At 36.5% G+C, this 19,925-nt stretch overlaps 1 protein-coding gene across 2 annotated transcripts; it reads right to left on the reverse strand.

Annotated features, from left to right (window-relative positions):
• Positions 1-7,961: 7,961 nt before the first annotated feature.
• LOC132059501 (calmodulin-binding transcription activator 1-like) lies at positions 7,962-19,720 on the reverse strand. Of its 2 annotated transcripts, none has more exons than XM_059452123.1 (13): positions 19,457-19,720; positions 18,421-18,540; positions 16,859-16,974; positions 16,201-16,289; positions 14,410-14,452; positions 13,640-13,847; positions 13,371-13,478; positions 12,936-13,237; positions 11,139-11,705; positions 10,270-10,970; positions 9,386-9,965; positions 8,967-9,290; positions 7,962-8,251 (listed from the first exon to the last, which is right to left on the reverse strand). In XM_059452123.1, the coding sequence occupies exons 1-13, from the start codon at positions 19,494-19,496 to the stop codon at positions 8,135-8,137; spliced, it is 3,315 nt and encodes a 1,104-aa protein (XP_059308106.1). In that variant the 5' UTR covers positions 19,497-19,720; the 3' UTR covers positions 7,962-8,134. The 2 variants fall into 2 exon arrangements, with proteins under 2 accessions (XP_059308106.1, XP_059308105.1); XM_059452122.1 differs by having other exon boundaries at positions 12,936-13,240.
• Between the last annotated feature and the right edge of the window lie 205 nt (positions 19,721-19,925).

Below are 19,925 nucleotides of genomic sequence, written 5' to 3' on the forward strand. Positions count from 1 at the left end.
TTTTTTTGGGCTGGTCTTTAAATTTTGCCCCTCATATTTGTAGTCTTTAAATTATGCCCCTCACATTACTAGTCTTTAATTTTTGCCCTTCGCATTGCAACTCTGAGCGTTCACGCAGAAATCATGAGGTTCTGAGTTTGAACCCCCGCTCAAGCATAAATTTAAAAAAAAAAAAAAATTGCAAGGCAAGGTTTGGGTCACGCGTATGCCGGACCCAACATACACTTGTTAAGGAATTACCAAATTTATGCTGGACCCGGCATACTCATGCTTTATGGGCAGACTTGGCATAATTATGCCGATCCAGCATAACTTTGGTAATTCCTTAACAAATTTATGCCGGTGGGGGCATACTTATGCGCAAACTTTTAATGGGCAAACTTTATGCCGGACCCGACATAAACTTGTGAAGGAATTACCAAAATTATGCCGGACCCGGCATACTTATGCCAAGTCTGCCCATAAGGCATAAGTATGCCGGATCCGGTATAACTTTGGTAATTTCTTCACAAGTGTATGCCGGTGGAGGCATAGCGAAATTTAAACTCTGCCTTGTGAATTTTTTTTAAAATTTTGACTGTGTGGAGGTTTGAACCTGGAACCCATAGGTTTTAGCCGAAGGGCAAAATTTAAAGATTTCAAATATGAGGGACAAAATTTAAAGACCACCGCAAAAGAAGGGCAATTCGCGACCATAGAGTACGTAATTAAAAGGGCAATTCGCAGAATTGCCCTTCTTTTGGGGTGGTCTTTAAATTTTGCCCTTCATATTTGAAATGTTTAAATTTTGCCCTTCGGCTAACACCCAGGTTCCGGAGTTCGAACCCACGCGATCAAAATTTTAAAAAAAAAAAAAATCGCAAAGCGGTTTAAATTTATTTATGCATAGCAGCGTCTGATACACTTGTTAAGGAATTACACATTTTATGCGGACCGACATACTCGTACCTTATGAGCGGACTTGGCATAAGTATCGGGGTCCGCATAACTTTGATAATTCCTTCACAAAGTTATGCGGTGGGGGCATACTTTTAATGGGCAAACTTTTATGCCGGACCCGGCATAACTTTGTGAAGGAATTATCAAAGTTATGCCGGACCCGGCATACTTATGCCAAGTCTGCCCATAAGGCATAAGTATGCCGGGTCCGGCATAACTTTGATAATTCCTTCACAAAGTTATGCCGGTGGGGGCATACTTTTAATGGGCAAACTTTTATGCCGGACCCGGCATAACTTTGTGAAGGAATTATCAAAGTTATTGGCGCGAATGCCCCTCTTTTGAAATTTAGTCTTTAGATTTGCCCCTCAAATGGTGGTCTTTAATTATTGCCCTTCGAGCAAAACTAACATAGTAAAAAGACATTACTACCCCTAACCGTTACATATAAAACACAACAACTCAAATCCTACTATCGTTAACTTGACCCGACTTCGTTCCCAAACCAGATTTCTCAATTATTCAAATCGTTGTTTCAAGCAGATTTCTCCATTGATTTCTTTGCTACAATATCGGTAAAGGTACAAATCTTAATTCAACTCAATTTAACGATTTTATGGAGTTTAGATGGTTAATATTTGAAAAAGATCATCTTCTACGACACGATTATTAAGAAACGAGATGACATACGGCCGGATTGAACATTACGCACTATAAAATTATTGACAAAATAGAATCGATTGGATTTAATGCTTTGTTCGATTTTAACTACTTTATACCTTAATTAAATTAGTATACAATGCTTATTTACTTGAAATTGTAATTATAGTAAATTCAATTTAAATCGATCAATGCTTATCGATTTAAACTTGAATTAAAGGTAAGCGTATTGCAAATTTAGAACAAGTATGCGGAGGAGGCAAAAGTTCAATTTACAAAAGAGTAGATTATGCCGTTAACGGCAATGTTTTGAACCAATTTCATAACAAGTATGCGGAGAAGGCAAAAGTTACAGTTTATGTAGAAGTATAAATTAGTCGATTCTTGCATTATCATCGGCAAAACAAAAATTCATTATGCGGAGGAGAGCAAAAGTTCAATTTACAAAAGAGTAGAGTATGCTCGTTAACGGCAATGTTTTGAACCAATTTCATAAAAAGTATGCCGGAGAAGGCAAAAGTTAAGTTTATGTAGAAGTATAAATCGATCGGTTGAGTCAATCCTCTAATTGGAATAAGCATTGCGGGCATTTGATTTTATTTGGATGAAGGTAGAGGAGGTTTTCATTTTTTAATTTTTTTAACCAAAAACAATTCTTGCATTATCATCGACAAAACAAAAATTCATTATGCCGGAGGAGGCAAAAGTTCAATTTACAAAAGAGTAGAGTATGCCGTTAACGGCAATGTTTTGAACCAATTTCATAAAAAGTATGCGGAGAAGGCAAAAGTTGTTTATGTAGAAGTATAAATCGATCCAGTTGAGTCAATCCTCTAATTGGAATACATTTGCGGCATTTGATTTTATTTGGATGAAGGTAGAGGAGGTTTTCATTTTTTTAATTTTTTTTTAACCAAAAACAATTCGCATTATCATCAAGACAAAACAAAAATTCATTATGCGGAGGAGGCAAAAGTTCAATTTACAAAAGAGTAGATTATGCGTTAACGGCAATGTTTTGAACCAATTTCATAACAAGTATGCCGGAGAAGGCAAAAGTTAAGTTTTATGTAGAAGTATAAATTAGTCCGATTCTTTGCATTATCATCGCAAAACAAAAATTCATTATGGGAGGAGGCAAAAGTTCAATTTACAAAAGAGTAGATTATCCGTTAACGGCAATGTTTTGAACCAATTTCATAAAAAGTATGCCGGAGAAGGCAAAAGTTCTGGTTTATGTAGAAGTATAAATCAGTCCAGTTGAGTCAATCCTCTAATTGGAATAACTGTTGCAGGCATTTGATTTTATTTGGATGAAGGTAGAGGAGGTTTTCTTTTTTTTAATTTTTTTTAACCAAAAACAATTACTGCATTATCATCAGCAAAACAAAAAGTGCTTATGTCGAAGGAGGCAAAAGTTCAATTTACAGGAGTAGAGTATGCCGTTAACGGCATTGTTCTGAACCACCTTAATAACAAGTATGCCGGAGACGGCAAAAGTGCAATTTACAAAGTAGTAGAGCATGCGTTCGGCAAAGTTCGAACAAACTTCGAACAAGTATGCCATAAAAGGCAACATAAAATCCTAACTTCATAAGTACCAAACTACCATCATCGAGTTCTAATTTCACGTGTACCCATTTGCCCATTGCCCACGTCGACTTGGCCGGTGTCTTTGGAATAACCTCTGCCTTACAAATCGTAATTCTCTTCACAGATCATCATTTTCTCTACTTAGAGCACCGTAAAGAGCCCTCAGAAAATCTATATCTCTTTTGATATCAGCAATTTCATGAGTAATTTGCAAATTTGCAATATTAGGATGGATTTGGTTATGAGGATGGGCATGTTCATGTGCTTGCCCGGCCACCATTAACATGTACAATATGTTGGTTTGGTTCATTTTGTATGTGATTATATCGGTTTCGAAGTAAAGTGTTTTTTTTTTTTTCCTCTTCAAAGTTGTGTTGGTTTATATAGAAGTATAAATTAGTCCATTTTAAATTGGAATAACTGTTGCATGGATTTGATTTAAATTGGATAAAGACAGAGGAGGTTTTCATTTTCATGAAAATATTTGTTGCAATTTCATTGGAATAAGCTTGTTGCGAAACGATTATTCCGTTTTTGAAGAATCTTGGTAGCGGCGAACTTTTGTTTACAAAATGGTAGAGTATGCCGTTTCGGGGCATACTTCATGACATTACATACAAAAACTTCCAGGAAGGGCGAACTCAAATTTTCAAAACTAACAACTTAAATACATTTCATTTTGGTTTTTTCTCAAGTGAATCTCTCTTTATGCGGGAAGTTTAACAAAAAAATGACACCAAGATGCATCTACGTAGCCTTGACGGCAAATGGGACGCCCTACAATTATGTTAATCATGAAACCAAGCTAATACTTGTCAATGATGGTGTAAATTTTCAACAATTCACTCAACAGATATTTGCGGGGCATACACAACATACATTTTGTGATGCTTCATTAGAAGAAAACACATAATCTCCGCATTGAAAAGCATTATTAATTGCAGCAATTTCTTTAAGTGCTTCTTTTTTGCTCGGTCTTCATTTTCTTTCACTGCGGAAATTCCTTTTCAAGCTGAGAAAAGTCGAGTTTTATCAGACGAGTTGACTTGATGAAGAAACGCATCACGAGCATATCGAGCATGGGAGACGTCTCATTTTTTGTAAACCTTGCTTTACAAGATTCACGCAAATCTTGGAACTTCCGTCATTCACTCGAATAACCCAAATCGGTTGTCTTTTACCGAGATGCACAAGCTTTACAAGATTTGTTTTCGCTATGCGATCGAACTAAACTTTCAACACAATGCATCACAATATCAAATTTACTTTCCAAATCGAAAGTCTACTTTCCAACAAGTTCTTTTAGCAGGAAGAGGATACAAAATGATACACATGACTTTGTTTCATCGTATTGACACGAACTAAGCTATCCATTTTATTTAATCGACCAACAAAATTTTTATCCAATTCTTCAAACGGCTATCAAAGACTACAAAACAACGAAAAAAAAAAAATTAAACAAAGAAGAAAAGAAAATGAGAATAAACAAAAACAACGAATGCGTTTCCATGCAAAGTATACATATCATATTAACAAACTCAAAAATAAAAAAATAAAAAGCCATACGTTTACTTGATTGACAATTGTAGATCGTTCATCATCAAGTTGATTCTTCACACTAGACAAAACACCCTGTATAAAGATCAATAAAACAACACATTACTTTTGATGTCATTAAATTAATGTTGAATAAGTATGCGGACCGAAAAATAACGGAGTAACTTAATATCTTGAAAATGAAAACGAGTTGCCGGTAGAGCAGTAACTCTAATATGAAATGTTGAATATGTATGCGGAAGGCGCGATTTTAAGTTTGCAAAACCAAAAAATATGCCTCAAGGGCATAAACTTTCATTTCCAAAACCAAAACGTAGAAGCGCAAAATGTGTTACCTAGTAAAATAAGTCTCAAAATGAGAACGGTATGCGGTAGAAGCGAAGCAAAATATGAAAGGAGAAATGTATGCGGAAGAGGGCAGATTCTACGTTTGCAAAACCAAAAAGTATGCCCGAGGGCATAAACTTTAATTTCCATAACCAAAACGAGAAAAGACTACAAAAATGTCACCTACTAAAATACTACTACCACAAGGCCTCTAACTCGGAATTCGGTTAAACAACCAAAAACACAAAAGGCAAAGTACAACTTACATCAACTATTTGAGAAGTAACCGGATGGAAAAACCGCACGGGAAGAACAAGGGCTGAATCATCGGGAAATTTAAGTGCAATTTGGATAATCCGGCATCTCTTGTTAAAATAACAACAACAAACATGGACGATAAATTTCTTGAATCGCTATAACACAATATAAACGCATCAATTAGACAAAAACACAAAAAATAACAAGAGGGAAAAAGAACCAAGAAAAGAAGCATCAACAAAAGGAAACACATACTTTTTCGGCATGGAAGAAATTATCGGTAATAACTTTATAATCAACTTGCTTTGAAGGACCCCAAGACAACATACGAGGAGACTTGACCATGAAAACTTGAAAACCCTCGAAAGATAGGGAAAACTTCAAACGACCACACATTTAAAGCGTAAGGGAAACCACTAATCATATAACGTGTAGATGGCATGCTCTTGAAAGTCTTCACACGACCACGAATCGACCGTACCAACCAATTAAAACTAAGGGAACCCGAGGATAAGACACTCGAAGACCCATCATCATCAATTATCTTCGTTAGATGACCTTTAACAACACGTTTTCTCGTTACGACCCAACAAAACCCTCTCCAATATATAGACCTCGGCAAGTCTAACGCATCACTAGATCTTTCCCAAAAACCACTAGTACGATTACTTGACTTGATCTGTAAAAAACTCCTGAGATCACACAACCTTATTCTATCCTGATTTGGAAAATAAAGTCTCAACAATCTATTTGGTCTGCTAGACACAACACTAAAATCGCCAACACAAGAATCCAACCCAGTAATAAGACGGAAAGACTCGGAATCAAATACACACACGCGATCAAAAATCTTAAACTTTAACGCACTATCATTACTAGATGAAAGTTGCGATAAGATCAACAATGGAAAATACTATCACTCGGGCGGACATCAACCAAATCCATATTTGTCCAAACACACCCTTTTTCCAACAACTCCAATTGAGAGACACTAAAAAAGGACAAAATCAAACTCGAAAATGAAAATCACCACCCCCATATCCTCCTTGACCCAATGTTCAAACTTAACCAAGGGATGTTCCTCATAAAAGAAAAATTAATGTCAACTTGAGAAACCAGAGTTTACATAAGAATAAACCAAAAATGAGAATGAAAATAATTAACATATACCATGATAAAAAAAATCATACTAGGTACACAAATACTGCATAAATAGAAGAAACAACCAAAACACATAAGATTGCATAAAAGGCCAACATTATTAACAAAACAACACCAAAACACATAAAGATTGCATAAAAACCAAAATTATTAACAATACAACACCAAAAAACCAAGACACACATAAATTAACTTAATTCATGAAGTTATCTTAGGAACAAGCATAACTTTATCTCTAATCCCAAACATAACCGATTCAAAAAGCAACAACTCTGCTGGGACCGGCATACGTTTACCTCGGACAAACACATTCTTCACAAAACCTAGATTATTAAACAAAAACAACAAACAACAACATAAAATTGTTCATTGAGACAAAAACTTCAAAGATTCAACAAGAAAACAAAACGCATATCAAAATTAACTAAAACATATTACGACATTCATAATACGACATTCAAAAAGCGAATATATACATGGGGAACGAAACTAAAGTTCAAAAAATCATAGACAACGTAACAAAAATACTATAATTTTAAATCGAAAAGGATAAATTAAATATAAAAAACGGCGAAGACAAAGATATCAATTCAACATAAAAATAAATATTGAAACGAGCAAAATATCCAAATTCGTACCTAAATTTTAGAACAGATAACACAGACACAAAACAGATGAGGAACGAAAGAAAAAAAAAAAAAGGGCAACGGCTGCCGAAATAGAAAGGGTTTTTAATGGGATAAGGGTAATTTCGTCAAAAAATATTCATTAAACGGGCGGCGAAATGGGCAAAATTAAAGAAGGCATAAATGAAGGGCAAAATATAAAGACCGGCGAAAAAAAGAAGGGCACTCCGCGCAAAAAAAAAAAAGAAGTTATGCCGGACCGGCATACTTATGCCAAATCGCCCACAAGGCATAAGTATGCGGGTCGCATAACTTTTTAATTCCTTAATAAAAGTATCTTGCCGGTCGGCATGTGAAATTTCGAAACTTGCCTTGCGAATTTTTTTTTTTTTAAAATTTTGACTACGCGTGGGTTGAACTTAGCACATGGGTGTTAGGCGAAGGGCAAATTTTAAAGATTTCAAATATGAGGGCAAAATTTAAAGACCACCCCAAACGAAGGGCACTCCGCGCAAAAAAATGTAATTAAAACCTTGGCATTTGGTTAATATTTTGAAGAGAATCTTTTGTACAGAAAATTATGATTGAATAATCGTAGTCATTTTGTGAAATTCCAGGCGTTCCAAAAAGTTCTTGTAGAAAGAAAAAAGAGCCTCTTGAAGAACTTTTTAACCAAAATAATCTTCGGAAAACTTGGAACACAAAAATTGACAACTCTTTTGAACATTGAATTTCTTTGTCAATCGGCAGAGAAGACCTGATTTCAGATTCAAAAGAAAATAACGGAAATAGTATAAAAATGTCAATTTTAAAGGAAAAGAAAACATCAAACATATCAGATTTGCTAGAGAGAAGTTGGCAATCTTCACTACCTTTAAATCTCAAATTCTCGTCACTTTGCACAATGGATCTGGTTTTCACATTTACAAACTAGTTAGTGCAGCCTATGTATACACTTCTAATACCCATATAACAAATGCTAATCCACAAATGGTATATTATAAACATAGAACTCAAGATGCTGTAGGCATAAAAGTATCATCATTCAGTAGATCATCAAGATCGATCAGATCATCATTGAAATCAGCTGCTTCCATTGAGTTGCTGCTGGGTGCACCATCATTTGTACTCTGCAACACAAAAATGAGAGATGACCCTGTGAATTTGGCGTCTTGCTATGTTATTCCTTACAAAATCCATTCACATTCAAGAAATCAAGCCGGAGATACAGCTACTAATAGCAAAACTACACTGAAAGAAACTTGAATATTGAATAGTAGTATCAAACTCACCGAGTGAAATGCTAATTCCACCAGGTAAAGCCATGCGAAGAAAGGTTGACAATGCTGGATGTGTAAATTGGAATTGGTTGATGGGAAATCATGAAACATCTATAAAACCTTGACCCCATCAAGGCAGTGACCATGTTCAACGTTTTAAGAAGTAACAGTTCGCGAAACTTTAAAGCTTCTTTCTCATTCGAGGTGGGAAGATCATGAAAAGCAGAACTAGTTGATTTAATATTGTTAGTAGGAGTTTTGCTTATGCTTGGATTCTTAATGAGGTATGAACGAAATCCATTTCACTTCTTCATTATGGATCAAAAGAATAAAAGTGGAAATTTTCATTAGCGCTTAAACGGACTCTAAAAACTAACTTTTAAGAATAAAAGACAGCTCTAAGGAAAAAGAAAAGATTGTACATAAATAGCTAGTCTCTTTATCAAAAGCACCAAATTATATTATTATTTTTTTGGAATAAGGAACTATTGCACCAAATGATAAAATGCATTTACGGGATCAATGCATGTAGTTCTTGTAGCATCAGATATCAAACAATGCTTACATTGGGTTCCTGCATGTCGGACACAACATTCAGCAGCCTTCTATACTGGTCCCTAGCCTCAGGATATTGAACCATCGACTTTACCCTTGCCAGAGCCTTGTGCAATCTCTCCTCAGTTTGCTTTCTGCCTTCTTTTAAGAAATCATAGTCATCCTCCTGCACCGGTGGGGCTTGCCTGCTGCTTCCTTCAGTAGGTGCTTCTGGTTTAAACCCACGCAATCCACTTCCTTTCCGCCTCCATCGCAAAATTACCTTCTCTAAGATCCCCACAGACCATATTATGTTTTTGTATTTGTTCCTTACCTGGTGTCCTCTTACATGAGCCTTTTACAAAAGGGAAAAGACAAGGTTGAGTTGAGAAAACTATTTAGCAAAAGGATGGATTATGCATGTATAAAGGTCAAAAGCACGTACGATACCTGAATTTTAATAATTCGTTGGCGGATAAGAAGAAAGTCTCTTCTTCCCTTCCAACTGCGAAATTTATTTTGTATACGCACAGCAGCAGCCTGTACTGGCTCATCATGTTGTCCAGCCCTATTTGTCTTCATAGCAAGAAGTGAGAGAGCACGCTCATCTGATAGTCCAAATTCACTGCCACCGTATTCCTTTTCCTGCTTCCTCTGGAATGACTGCACCCTGAAGACCTGATGAATACGAGCAGCTGCTTGAGTTGCATTACGAACGGCAGCTAGAGAATCCTTCAATGAGACTCCATGTGGCCAGTCACCATCCCAAACCGGTGTAGCAGTCCGCTCAGAAACTGTTTGAACAGCTTCCCCAAAAGCTTGTACATTCTCACCCTGCTTATTTTCCTTCAACTCGAGAGAAGAAAGGTGGGAGCTCAAGGAAGACTCTGCTAAATAACCAGCAATTCCTTTATGTCCATTGCTGGAAGCTAGGTCAGCAGGTGTTCTGCCTGAAGTATGTTTCGGAGTAGGATCTGTCAATGCTCCAGGAGCAGCGCCTAAGGCGATGAGGAAACCCACTGTCCGCTCTCTGATGTTGCAAATTTCCAAGATACATCAAATGGGGAAAAAGAAAAAGAAAAAGAAAAAGGAGCTAATCGGTAAACAAGTCATAGCTGATGAAAGCCATCTCATTAACATCCCTATTTATCAAAAATACTTCACAACTCCACTAAAATTGAAGAGTACAGCGGTCAACTCCTTTCAAGTTTCTAATACGTTTTGTGTGAATTAAAATTGGACAAAGCCACCACAAAAATACATGAAAAAGAAAAAATAGAAAATGAATCAGAAGAAAGTGACATGATAAAGACAGACAAAATCTGACATAATACCTTCCATATGATGCTGCCCAATGGAGTGCAGTCCATCCATTCACATCTCGGAAATTGACGCTTACACCTGCAGCTATGGTAGGTGGTATAGCCCAGTCATAACCCAGAGCCGCTGCAAAATGTAGGACTCCTTGACCACCCTCATCCAGTATGTTAGGGCCTTTCCCACCTTCAGCAACCTTTTGAAGGAGCCAAACACGCAACTTCTCTTTTAGAAGCTTTTGTAGGAGCTGGTCTTTTACTTTCTCTGCCATAAAGTTGCTCTCATAAGTAAGGTGCAACATTTCCTCCCACTCATTGTCATCCTCTTTTAGCAATGAATTAATTTTACTGGACATATCAGAAATATCATCCTCACTGATGGGTGGTGAAGTTTGGGAAACAGTGGATTCCAGAGATAATAATTTTCCAAATCTCATATGAAGAAGACTTTCACTGGAGCTGCTGCTATTTGGATTTGGAACATCACCATCTTGGCCCTCAGTGACCCGAAATTCAAATTCTCTTACCTCACTACACGCCAACCTGTTGGAGCATGTTATATAGAACGGAACTCTTCCAGCCTTTTGAACCGGAGTATGGCAGCGAAGAACACCATCAGCTATTACTTCTGCTTGAACTTCCAATTCACCAAACATGCATGCCCAACTACAGTTCTCCACTTCTTGCTGGGATTTCAAAAACTTTCCAGTGATGAGAACCTGTTAAAGAAACAACCAAGAGTTATTACCCGTACATCAACGGAAGACCTCAAATTACTTTAGAGAAAGTTGGTATATCATCAATAACAAAACAGGTGAGACATTAAAAATCTTAATCAGAACTCTGGTTCGCAATGTCGAATGTCCAGGAAAGACATAAAGGTTCACCTTAATTTCTGACCCAGCAAATGCCCAGTTTGGTGAGAAATCAATAATGCTAAAGACTTGATCCTGCGCGAGTGAAGGACTTAGCATATAGGTGTCTAACTGCACTTGGGAAGCAATTGTGGAATTATCGACTCCATCTTCATCTCCAACATTATCCCAGTAGGAACTAGAATTGGATTGCATATGCGGCTCACTTACATCTTCAAGTTCCTTACTCATCCACCGGTCAAAGCTATCAAGCTTCTTCAAACCTTCTCTTTTCAAGACGCCGTCTAACAAAGGTTGTTTTAAAGCTGAATAATCGGTTTTGACCCCTATGCTTAGATTGTGGTCTATATCAGCATTTAGAGAGCCTCCGACATTTGCATCTGATAGCTGTGATTGAGGTTCATTCTGCATTGGGTGTTTATCTTGCTGCGCAGGAAGTACATGAGAAGCCTCCAACGAATTGTGAAGCTCTACACCATATACACCACTAGACCTAATGGCATGACCAGATGCCAAATCTGGATTCAACTTCTGATCCATGGACCACTTGGATATAAATGAGGAATCACCTTCTGAAGTCTGCATCTCAAAGTTGACAACTTCAGTTAATAAGAAAATGTAGCCAACAGCATTGCACTTAAGTTTTAAATGCAAACAGGTAATTAATGTCCTGTTGATTTTGAATATCATCATCACTAATTTATTGTAAAGCTGGTTAAATATCAATGAATTTATGCTAAAAACAATTACATCAAACAACTAAGGCATTCTCAAAGCACTTGACAGAAGAAAAAAAAAATGTGGCAGAAAAGCTTTCCAACAGCATGTGCTTAGTTTGCACTTTTGCATGAAAAAATCAGCATTTTCAAGAACAAGCAGAGCTTAATACATACTTTCCCCCTCTAACTTGCACAAAAAATCCTTCTACACTCCTTTTCTTTGTGGACAACTTATCACATACTTTAATTTGTGAAATCCGTGTCTAAAAAGCCCCTTGAGCGGCCTCAGACCACTTCATCCTGACAAGTGCATGACACATGCCCATATGGTGTGACGTGTCATAAAAAAAATTAAAAAAACTTGGAAAACACAACTTCAGCACTTTTCCTCTGCTCATTTCTGACCAAACAACTGTATTGACATCCTAACTTGTTCACGTGAAACACCATAACTTTTCCTATGACTGTTTGATCTTTGTTGATCGATTCTTGCTTCAAAAAACACAAAGATGCTTTACTTTTATGCTGTGACTACAAGATCCCATTTGGATTCTTTTCCTTTCCCTTTTCTATTCCTTTGCTTTCTCTCTCGTATTTTTCAACTATAAATCTCTCTTGATCTTTTAAGATTTTACTGATTTCGATAATCTTCTGACATCTTTTTAATGATATCTCCTTCCAGATGGTCTGTGGCAGTTGGATGATTACCAGAAATAGTTGGACAGTTTCCAGTGAGGTTTTCCGGCAATGGCGACTTTCCTCCCTTTCACCAACACCCAAGAAAAAATAATAGCAACCCACTAACAATTCATTAGAAAAACACAAAGAGCAACCCAACAGAAATAGATAAAAATAAATAAAAAGTTTGTGGAATCTCCACTGGTAATGGTGGTATAATCGATTCAGTATTCATGGACGACAGACTACATGAAAATTTCACAGAAAGCTTTGGAATACGTGTGCAGGGGCTAATAAACTAGAGCATATTCCTCTCCCTCGAATACGTAACTCTGTGATGTGCATGTAATGGAAAGGCAAAATTCATTGCAAAATAATGATGCACAAGATGAACTCCTTTAGTATTACTTACTTGCCAGTTCCCCAGGCCATCAATGCTGTTCTCATGTTCCTGTCTCTTAAAGTCATTTAAGAATACTTGTCCCATTGTAGTGTTTCCTTGTTCATGCATCAAATTATTTGCGCCTGATTGGCTAGAAGGCTGAAAATCGAGAGACTGATATGCAGCAGGATTATTAACTGAAGTGGTCTCCCATGATGGGAAGTCAAGGTTCCCGCCAGGTATATATGTATTTGCTGTGTTTCCATTCCTATTTCCTGGTGGGATCGAGGAGAAATTCATACCAGAACTTCCTGCAAACTGTACTTGATCATCTGCTGAATAAACAAACAAGGTTTCGCATGTGTCACACCATGTTGATAGAAGCACTGAACTACTTGGAGAGCATATTAAGAGAAGCGAAAAATGCTAAGTACAAATGAATATACAAAGACAAGTATGAATTACTTGAGAAGGGAATAGGATGATAAGGTAGTCCATCTCCAGCCTTCTGCATCATACTTGGCTGAGCATCAAGGAATGAGTGAAATCCAGAAGTAGGATGTTGATTGTACACTGGTGAGTTTGTGTTCCAAACAAAAAATTAAAAAAATATTTTTACCAAAGAAAAAAAAAAAGGAAATCTAAACTTTAGATTACAAGCCTAAAATGTTTTCCAATCTACCAGAGCAATTTATTTTGAAATCCAACGCAGACACGTTTGATTAAAAAAATACCTGATTCAGCATCCTCATATTCTGAGGCCTGCGCACTACTGAGGCTAGTCGTGTCAGTGACTTGTGAGTTCACTTGGTAATCATTTGGATAAAATTTTGTAGACGCCGAACTGTCCACCTCAGAGCTGTGTGCATCTTCATCAGTTTCTTGGAAACCAGGAGTAACTTGTTGAGGTTCTCTGATACGGCTAAAATTTGTCCTGTTACCCTACAGAAGGAAAACAACATGACAATCAAATCTACATACAAAAAATGACGAAATTTATTTTAATAATGAAATCAGCTTCACTTTCTTAAGATAACATGTTGAACCAACAAAGACACGCGGCAATGCACCAAGGTCATTATGAATTTTCTTGAATAAAGGTTAGGAACTTCTGAACACATTTAAATTACAAGCAGTACACAACTTTCATGTTAAGATACCATAGTAGCCTGTTAAGAACATCATGAATTGATAAGCACCAGCTGGTTCCAAACTATAGCCTGTTGTCCTCCAACCTACTATACAAATTGCCTGAACATGACTAGGCCTCCTTACAATGCATGTCTGCAATTTTATACCTATTATTTAATTTAAATTGTGCCCTTAAATCATCTCATGTGAATTTCTTTTATACTATGCTGCCTTGAGCAGCTGGGAAAAAAAGTTATAACCACTTCTCAGCTGTAAGTTAACTGTTAAAAGTTACAACTAACTCTAAAGGAAAAACAAAAAGGTCGAAAAAAGAAGCAAAATGGAAGAGAATTAGAGGATGGCAAGTATATACCTTTACTTCCCGGTAGTGGACGAGAACAATATGTGACATTTCCCTGAATAAGTGTTTGGAAAAGTAAACAGAATTAGCATGCTAAGCAATGGTTAGAAGTTGGTCTTAAAGAAAGTAATGATGGTTAGAAATTGAAGTAAGTGATGTCCCAACCAAAACAAACTTTTAGGCATGTTGGGTTGACCGAACCAGCAGTGAGACACTTACACTTCTATCGTATTATGAACTCCAAAGCATTCTAAAGGGGGAAAACATCTCATAGGGAAAGGAACATAAATATACAATTAGAAAAGGACCGACGGAGAGAGAAAGAAAAAGTGTGTGTAAGAGTGTCTCCAGGCCTTTACCGCACAACAGTAAAACTTAATTGCAGATTCTTTTGACAGTCTTAACTTTACCTATTCAAATCTTATCTTAGTCCATGCTATTCAAGATTCAAAACAATATATAACAGGGGAATTATTATCCAAAGATGCCAAATGTGCACAAAACATCCTTGTATAAATTGATCTAGTTTTACTGTGCCATTTATCTGACAAAAAAATCTAAATATTTCGAATGGAATCAAAACCCCTTTCTTTCTAATCCATGCTATTCAAGATTGAAGACAATATACAAGATTTAAAATACTTAAAATAAATTTGGAAGTGTCACCTCTCTAACCTTTTAAGCTTTTAGAAGAGGAAAGTCATACTATTCAACATGGCATTTGAGCAAGCAAAAAAGTTCTGGGATCAAGTCTCACCACCACCCATTAACAAAAATATTTTTCATGCGTTTGATGTAAGAGTAAAACTCAGATTTGTACATGAAGGAGCTTGTGACAGATCTAACATAAATAAATAAACAAAGATACACCTATAATAGAAAGAAAACTAGATTTGTCCCTCTCTAATGATTTAAAATTTTAGATAAGGAGTACATGTTATTCAACAACAACAAGATTATTGGTATCAACATGGCATTAGAGCAAGCAAAACAATAAGCACCTTTTCTTACACTGCAAGACAACTACAAATCTGTGGAACATGTTCTTTTGTATCCTTGGTATCAATTGGACTATGCCTAATACTACTGTGGAGCTTCTCAGATGCTGGAAGAGTGTAGGGAAGAGAGGTGGACAAGAAGACTGGTGGCAGATAGCTTGTGTTTGGTGGACAACATGGAAGGAAAGGAATGCTAGAATTTTTTAGGACACTAGGAGCTCTATCCAGAAAGTTAGGATGAATTGTCTAAATCTCTTCTATTTTTGGTGTAAACAAAATTTGTTTTTACAATTCAGCTTGAACTGCATTTTACTGTGAATACATGTCGTTACCAATTTCACACAAAAAAAAAAAAACAAGATTATTTGTTCTTAGACGCAAAGATTAATAGATTAATGGATCCTGTGTCAACCTTTTAAAGGAATAATGACCCCTCTGCATTCTAAAGCATCTAATCATCTTGATCATGCAAAATATCAAAAGCAAAAAAGGTAAGCCAAATATCACATAGAAGTGACACTTATCAAGCATGACAATAAATAATTTTGCAGTGCCAGAATAACATTCTATCATTGTGGAGATGAACAAGATAAATTCGAACCAACCTAACAGCAATTAGCATGTAAATGTCAATTAAAGATGTCTAGTTGATCATAATTGTTAAGACACGAATATCAACAGTCTGGGTTGACTTTTAGCTCCAACGTTGGAGCAATACACCTATAATAGAATATCCGAGTGCTAAACCAATAAAATACTCTTTTTTTTTTTGGTAAAGTAACAATAATATACTCTTTTAACTTACTCTTCGAGCATCCAATAGCTGCGTCTTTGGAAATTCTCATTCTCTTCTCCATGGGCATAGTAGCAGTGCAACACATCAATGCTTCCAGCCTGCAAGAATATTAATTTCTGATCAGCTTCCTGACACAAGAAAAAAAGTTTCCTAAGGATAAGTGGTATTGTACCACTATTCTGCCCATGGTAACTGACTAACTTCTATTTCCTCTATTATGGAATGCACTAATAAAGTATATTTATACAGATAAGTGGTATTGTACCACTATTCTGCCCATGGTAACTGACTAACTTCTATTTCCTCTATTATGGAATGCACTAATAAAGTATATTTATACATATACTAGCATGAATATTCCTTTATTACAGCGCTTGTGGGTACCTGCCGTCAGAGATGCTATCAGAGTAGGAAAGTTAGCCAAGTTCTCCTGCCTAGTTTAGATAAAGCAGCCCTTATCACCCCCACAGCATCTGGTTAAAACACAGAGCTTATTCTATTCCTAAAATAACAGATTCTATAACAGCATTCTGCCTTTTCGAAGACAGCGCACTTGTGGATCATTGAAACTGAGAACAACAATTACGCCTCAATCCCAAACTACGGAATCAAGGATATATAAATTTAATAGGCTTCTGCACAATCATAAGATTCCCATTAGCTTTACCTTGAGCCTCTCGTGAGCCTCCTTCACAGTCTTTCCATCTTTTTTCTTTCTCCAACTATGGCCATCTTTGCGGAAATACCGTAAAACCTTCCGATCAAAAAGAAACAGTGAACCACCTGGAAGGGCCATACAAGCCCATTTGAGAAAAATAAAATACAATTAAAGGAAAGCTGTGAATTTCAAGAATAGCTAGATGTTCTCGGAAGCTCCCCTCTCTACAAACATAAAGGCCATACACGAGCTAGTAGAGAAACTGTGGAAACAAGTACAATGAAGAAAACTAAACTTAGTTATCACTATCATGCCATCATTTATTTAATAGGAGGTGGTTGAGCAAGTCAATACTGATGATAACTACAGATCATCACAACAGATTATTCAGGCTTCTAGAAGAAGTTTCCGAATGTTACCCATCATCCATTAAATAGACTCAGGAAGTCCAAAATTGGGTGTGTGTGTTTTGTGGACAAAACTAATTATCTTTTTTTGATAAGGGAGGCAACACTAATAATCTTTAGGCCAAGGGGCAGGCCCACGAGTGTTATTTTTGACAATGAAAGAAGACTCTTGGGCCTGCCCCTTGGCTTAAAGATTATTAGTATAGTCTCCCTTATCAAAAAGAGATAATTAGTTGGGAAACTAAAGTAAGAAGATATTTGTAAAAGTATTAAGAAGTTACTATACATGGAGGTGGAAGGGCGTTGAGTTTAGGCCTGATGGCAGAGGAACATGTCCTTTTTCCCCGAGGGTGGTCTCAAGAAATTAATTAGATAAAAGAAGCAGTAAAGCATCTAAGCAGAGGACTAAAGAAGGGGGTAACACATAAGTGAAATACAATTTACAGAGAAAACTCTGTACATACAAAGACTATACATTGAAAGACAGTCAATTGAGCTAAAAAAGATGTCAACAATTATTGTAAACATACTTTTAACAAATAGCCTCCATTTGAGAGGACGAAGGAGGGGGAGAGAACTAGAGGAGCTTTACTGGTCGACAACAGGTAGTGAATTGCGTGATTGGAAATGCAAAAGTAATAGTATCATCAGACCAAATTGAAATTAAGATAAGACTGGCAATAAGAACTTCCTCTCTTTTTTTGGGATAGGGTATAGTGCACTCCTCCGGAAAACCCTACCCAGGAGCCGAAGAAGCAGCCTTTCCCACTTTGCTTTGTTGTAGACTGGAATACCAAAACGTTGTTTGGAGGTGGAGGGTTCTTAACACTAGGCTATCACTCCCTTATCTGGTAATAGGAATCTTAAAATACTTATCTAGCAGAATTACCATTTCACTTGACCCACTTTCATGAGCACAAGGGTATGTAACAGTACAGAAAAGCCGAGCATGTCACCTCAGGCAAGCGCACAGACATGCATATGTTACATAAGTGCATTTATTCCAGACACAGACATACACATTGATATAAATAGCATATGTACGACTATTTGCACATAATTCACCATCAAGGAAGCGCGTATAGAAAGAAACAAGAAAAACTCTGTTCAACTACAACATTCACCTTTTACAAAGAAAAAAAAGAATCAAGTAGATGATCATACTTGGAGGCCTGTTTGGAGGCTCTGGAGCAATCCGGAACTTCTGGTAATTTTTAAGAATTTCACAAATTTCAGCAGGGCGCAGCCATCTATGTTGTGCTTCTAAGAGTATCTGCTCAATATCTGCATGCAACAACAAACTGAAATCCTAACGAGATGCAAGACAAAGTAACGCAGAAAATTATTGTAAACATGCTCAAAGAAAAGCCATTATGCATCTGATTAGAGTAACTTCCTAATCAATATTTGATCTCTTCACTGCTCTGAAGTGACTTTTTTAATCTTAGCTTACTAGGTTAAACTATCATGACATTTTCCGTCTCTTCTTTAAAAAGGAGAAATTGACATAAATAGCAGCCCACCAAAATAATAGCCAACAAATGCATATTGTTTTGTATATTAATGCATAATATACATATAATACACATTTTTGATACATAATAGTGTATTTTGTACTAGCAAATGTAATTATTGTTGGCCGACCGGCCAAATGTGTAACTTTCCCTAAAAAAAATCCCACCGATGCCTGGTGTGAGAGTAACAAAATTAGTAGTTTTGCAGGGATAAAAGTTCAAAGATTAATCACCCTAAAGTTTTTTCACTTAATTGTTTCAAAAGGTATGCTTCTTTGATTCCTGTGAATCAAAGCCCTATCAGAATTCATGTGCAAAGAAATGAATACCAGTATCAATAACTATTTAATAAAAAGAAAAATAAAAGAGCTTACCTAATTAGAGTAATATTTGATCTCTTCACTACTATTGTTTGCTCTTAAGTGACTTTTTAACCTAGAGCTTACTCTTTTAAGTTATAGCATGTTGTGAGAGTAACAAAATTAGTAGTTTTGGGGGATAAAATTCCAAGATTAATGAATCACCCTAAAGAAAAATCTTCTTTAATTCCAGGGAACCAAAGCCCTATCAAAATTGAACTACTTGATATGCAAAGAAATGAATACCAGTAAAATCAATAAAGATCTAATAAATCCAAATAACATATTTACAGCAAAAAGATAATACCAATAATAAAAGTAAGAGACCTAATTGAGCATTAAGACCATAACGCCTAGTATCAGCCATGAACAACACAGCTCCAAAACCATACACAAAAAGGAACTATAGAGCTCCCGATCTAAACACTAGTTAAAAATCTTGAATTAAGCAAAGAAAAGACTTTGATGAAGTGGATTTGGTCAAAGATTGAAAATTTGTGTATTATTAGTAATGAAAGAAAAGATTCTACTAGAGCTGGATTTGGTCAAGAAAAGAAAGTAACTGCGGAGAGAGTTGTAATAATAAAGTGAGAAAGGGAAAAATGGGAAGCAACCAAGAAAGGTGGTTATTGCAAGTGCGAGGTGGGGTGGGTGGTTTTGGGGGCTTTTAGGGAGTGGGGGTGGGGTGAGGGTACGGGGGTTTGAGGGGTATTGGAGCAAAAAAGGGGCCGCCAAAATGGAATATGAGTAGCTGAGTTCAGACAGGGAAATATTTGACGTGATTTTTGGTACGTAA

Source organism: Lycium ferocissimum, chromosome 6 (assembly GCF_029784015.1).
Source record: "Lycium ferocissimum isolate CSIRO_LF1 chromosome 6, AGI_CSIRO_Lferr_CH_V1, whole genome shotgun sequence".
Taxonomy (NCBI): Eukaryota; Viridiplantae; Streptophyta; class Magnoliopsida; order Solanales; family Solanaceae; genus Lycium; species Lycium ferocissimum.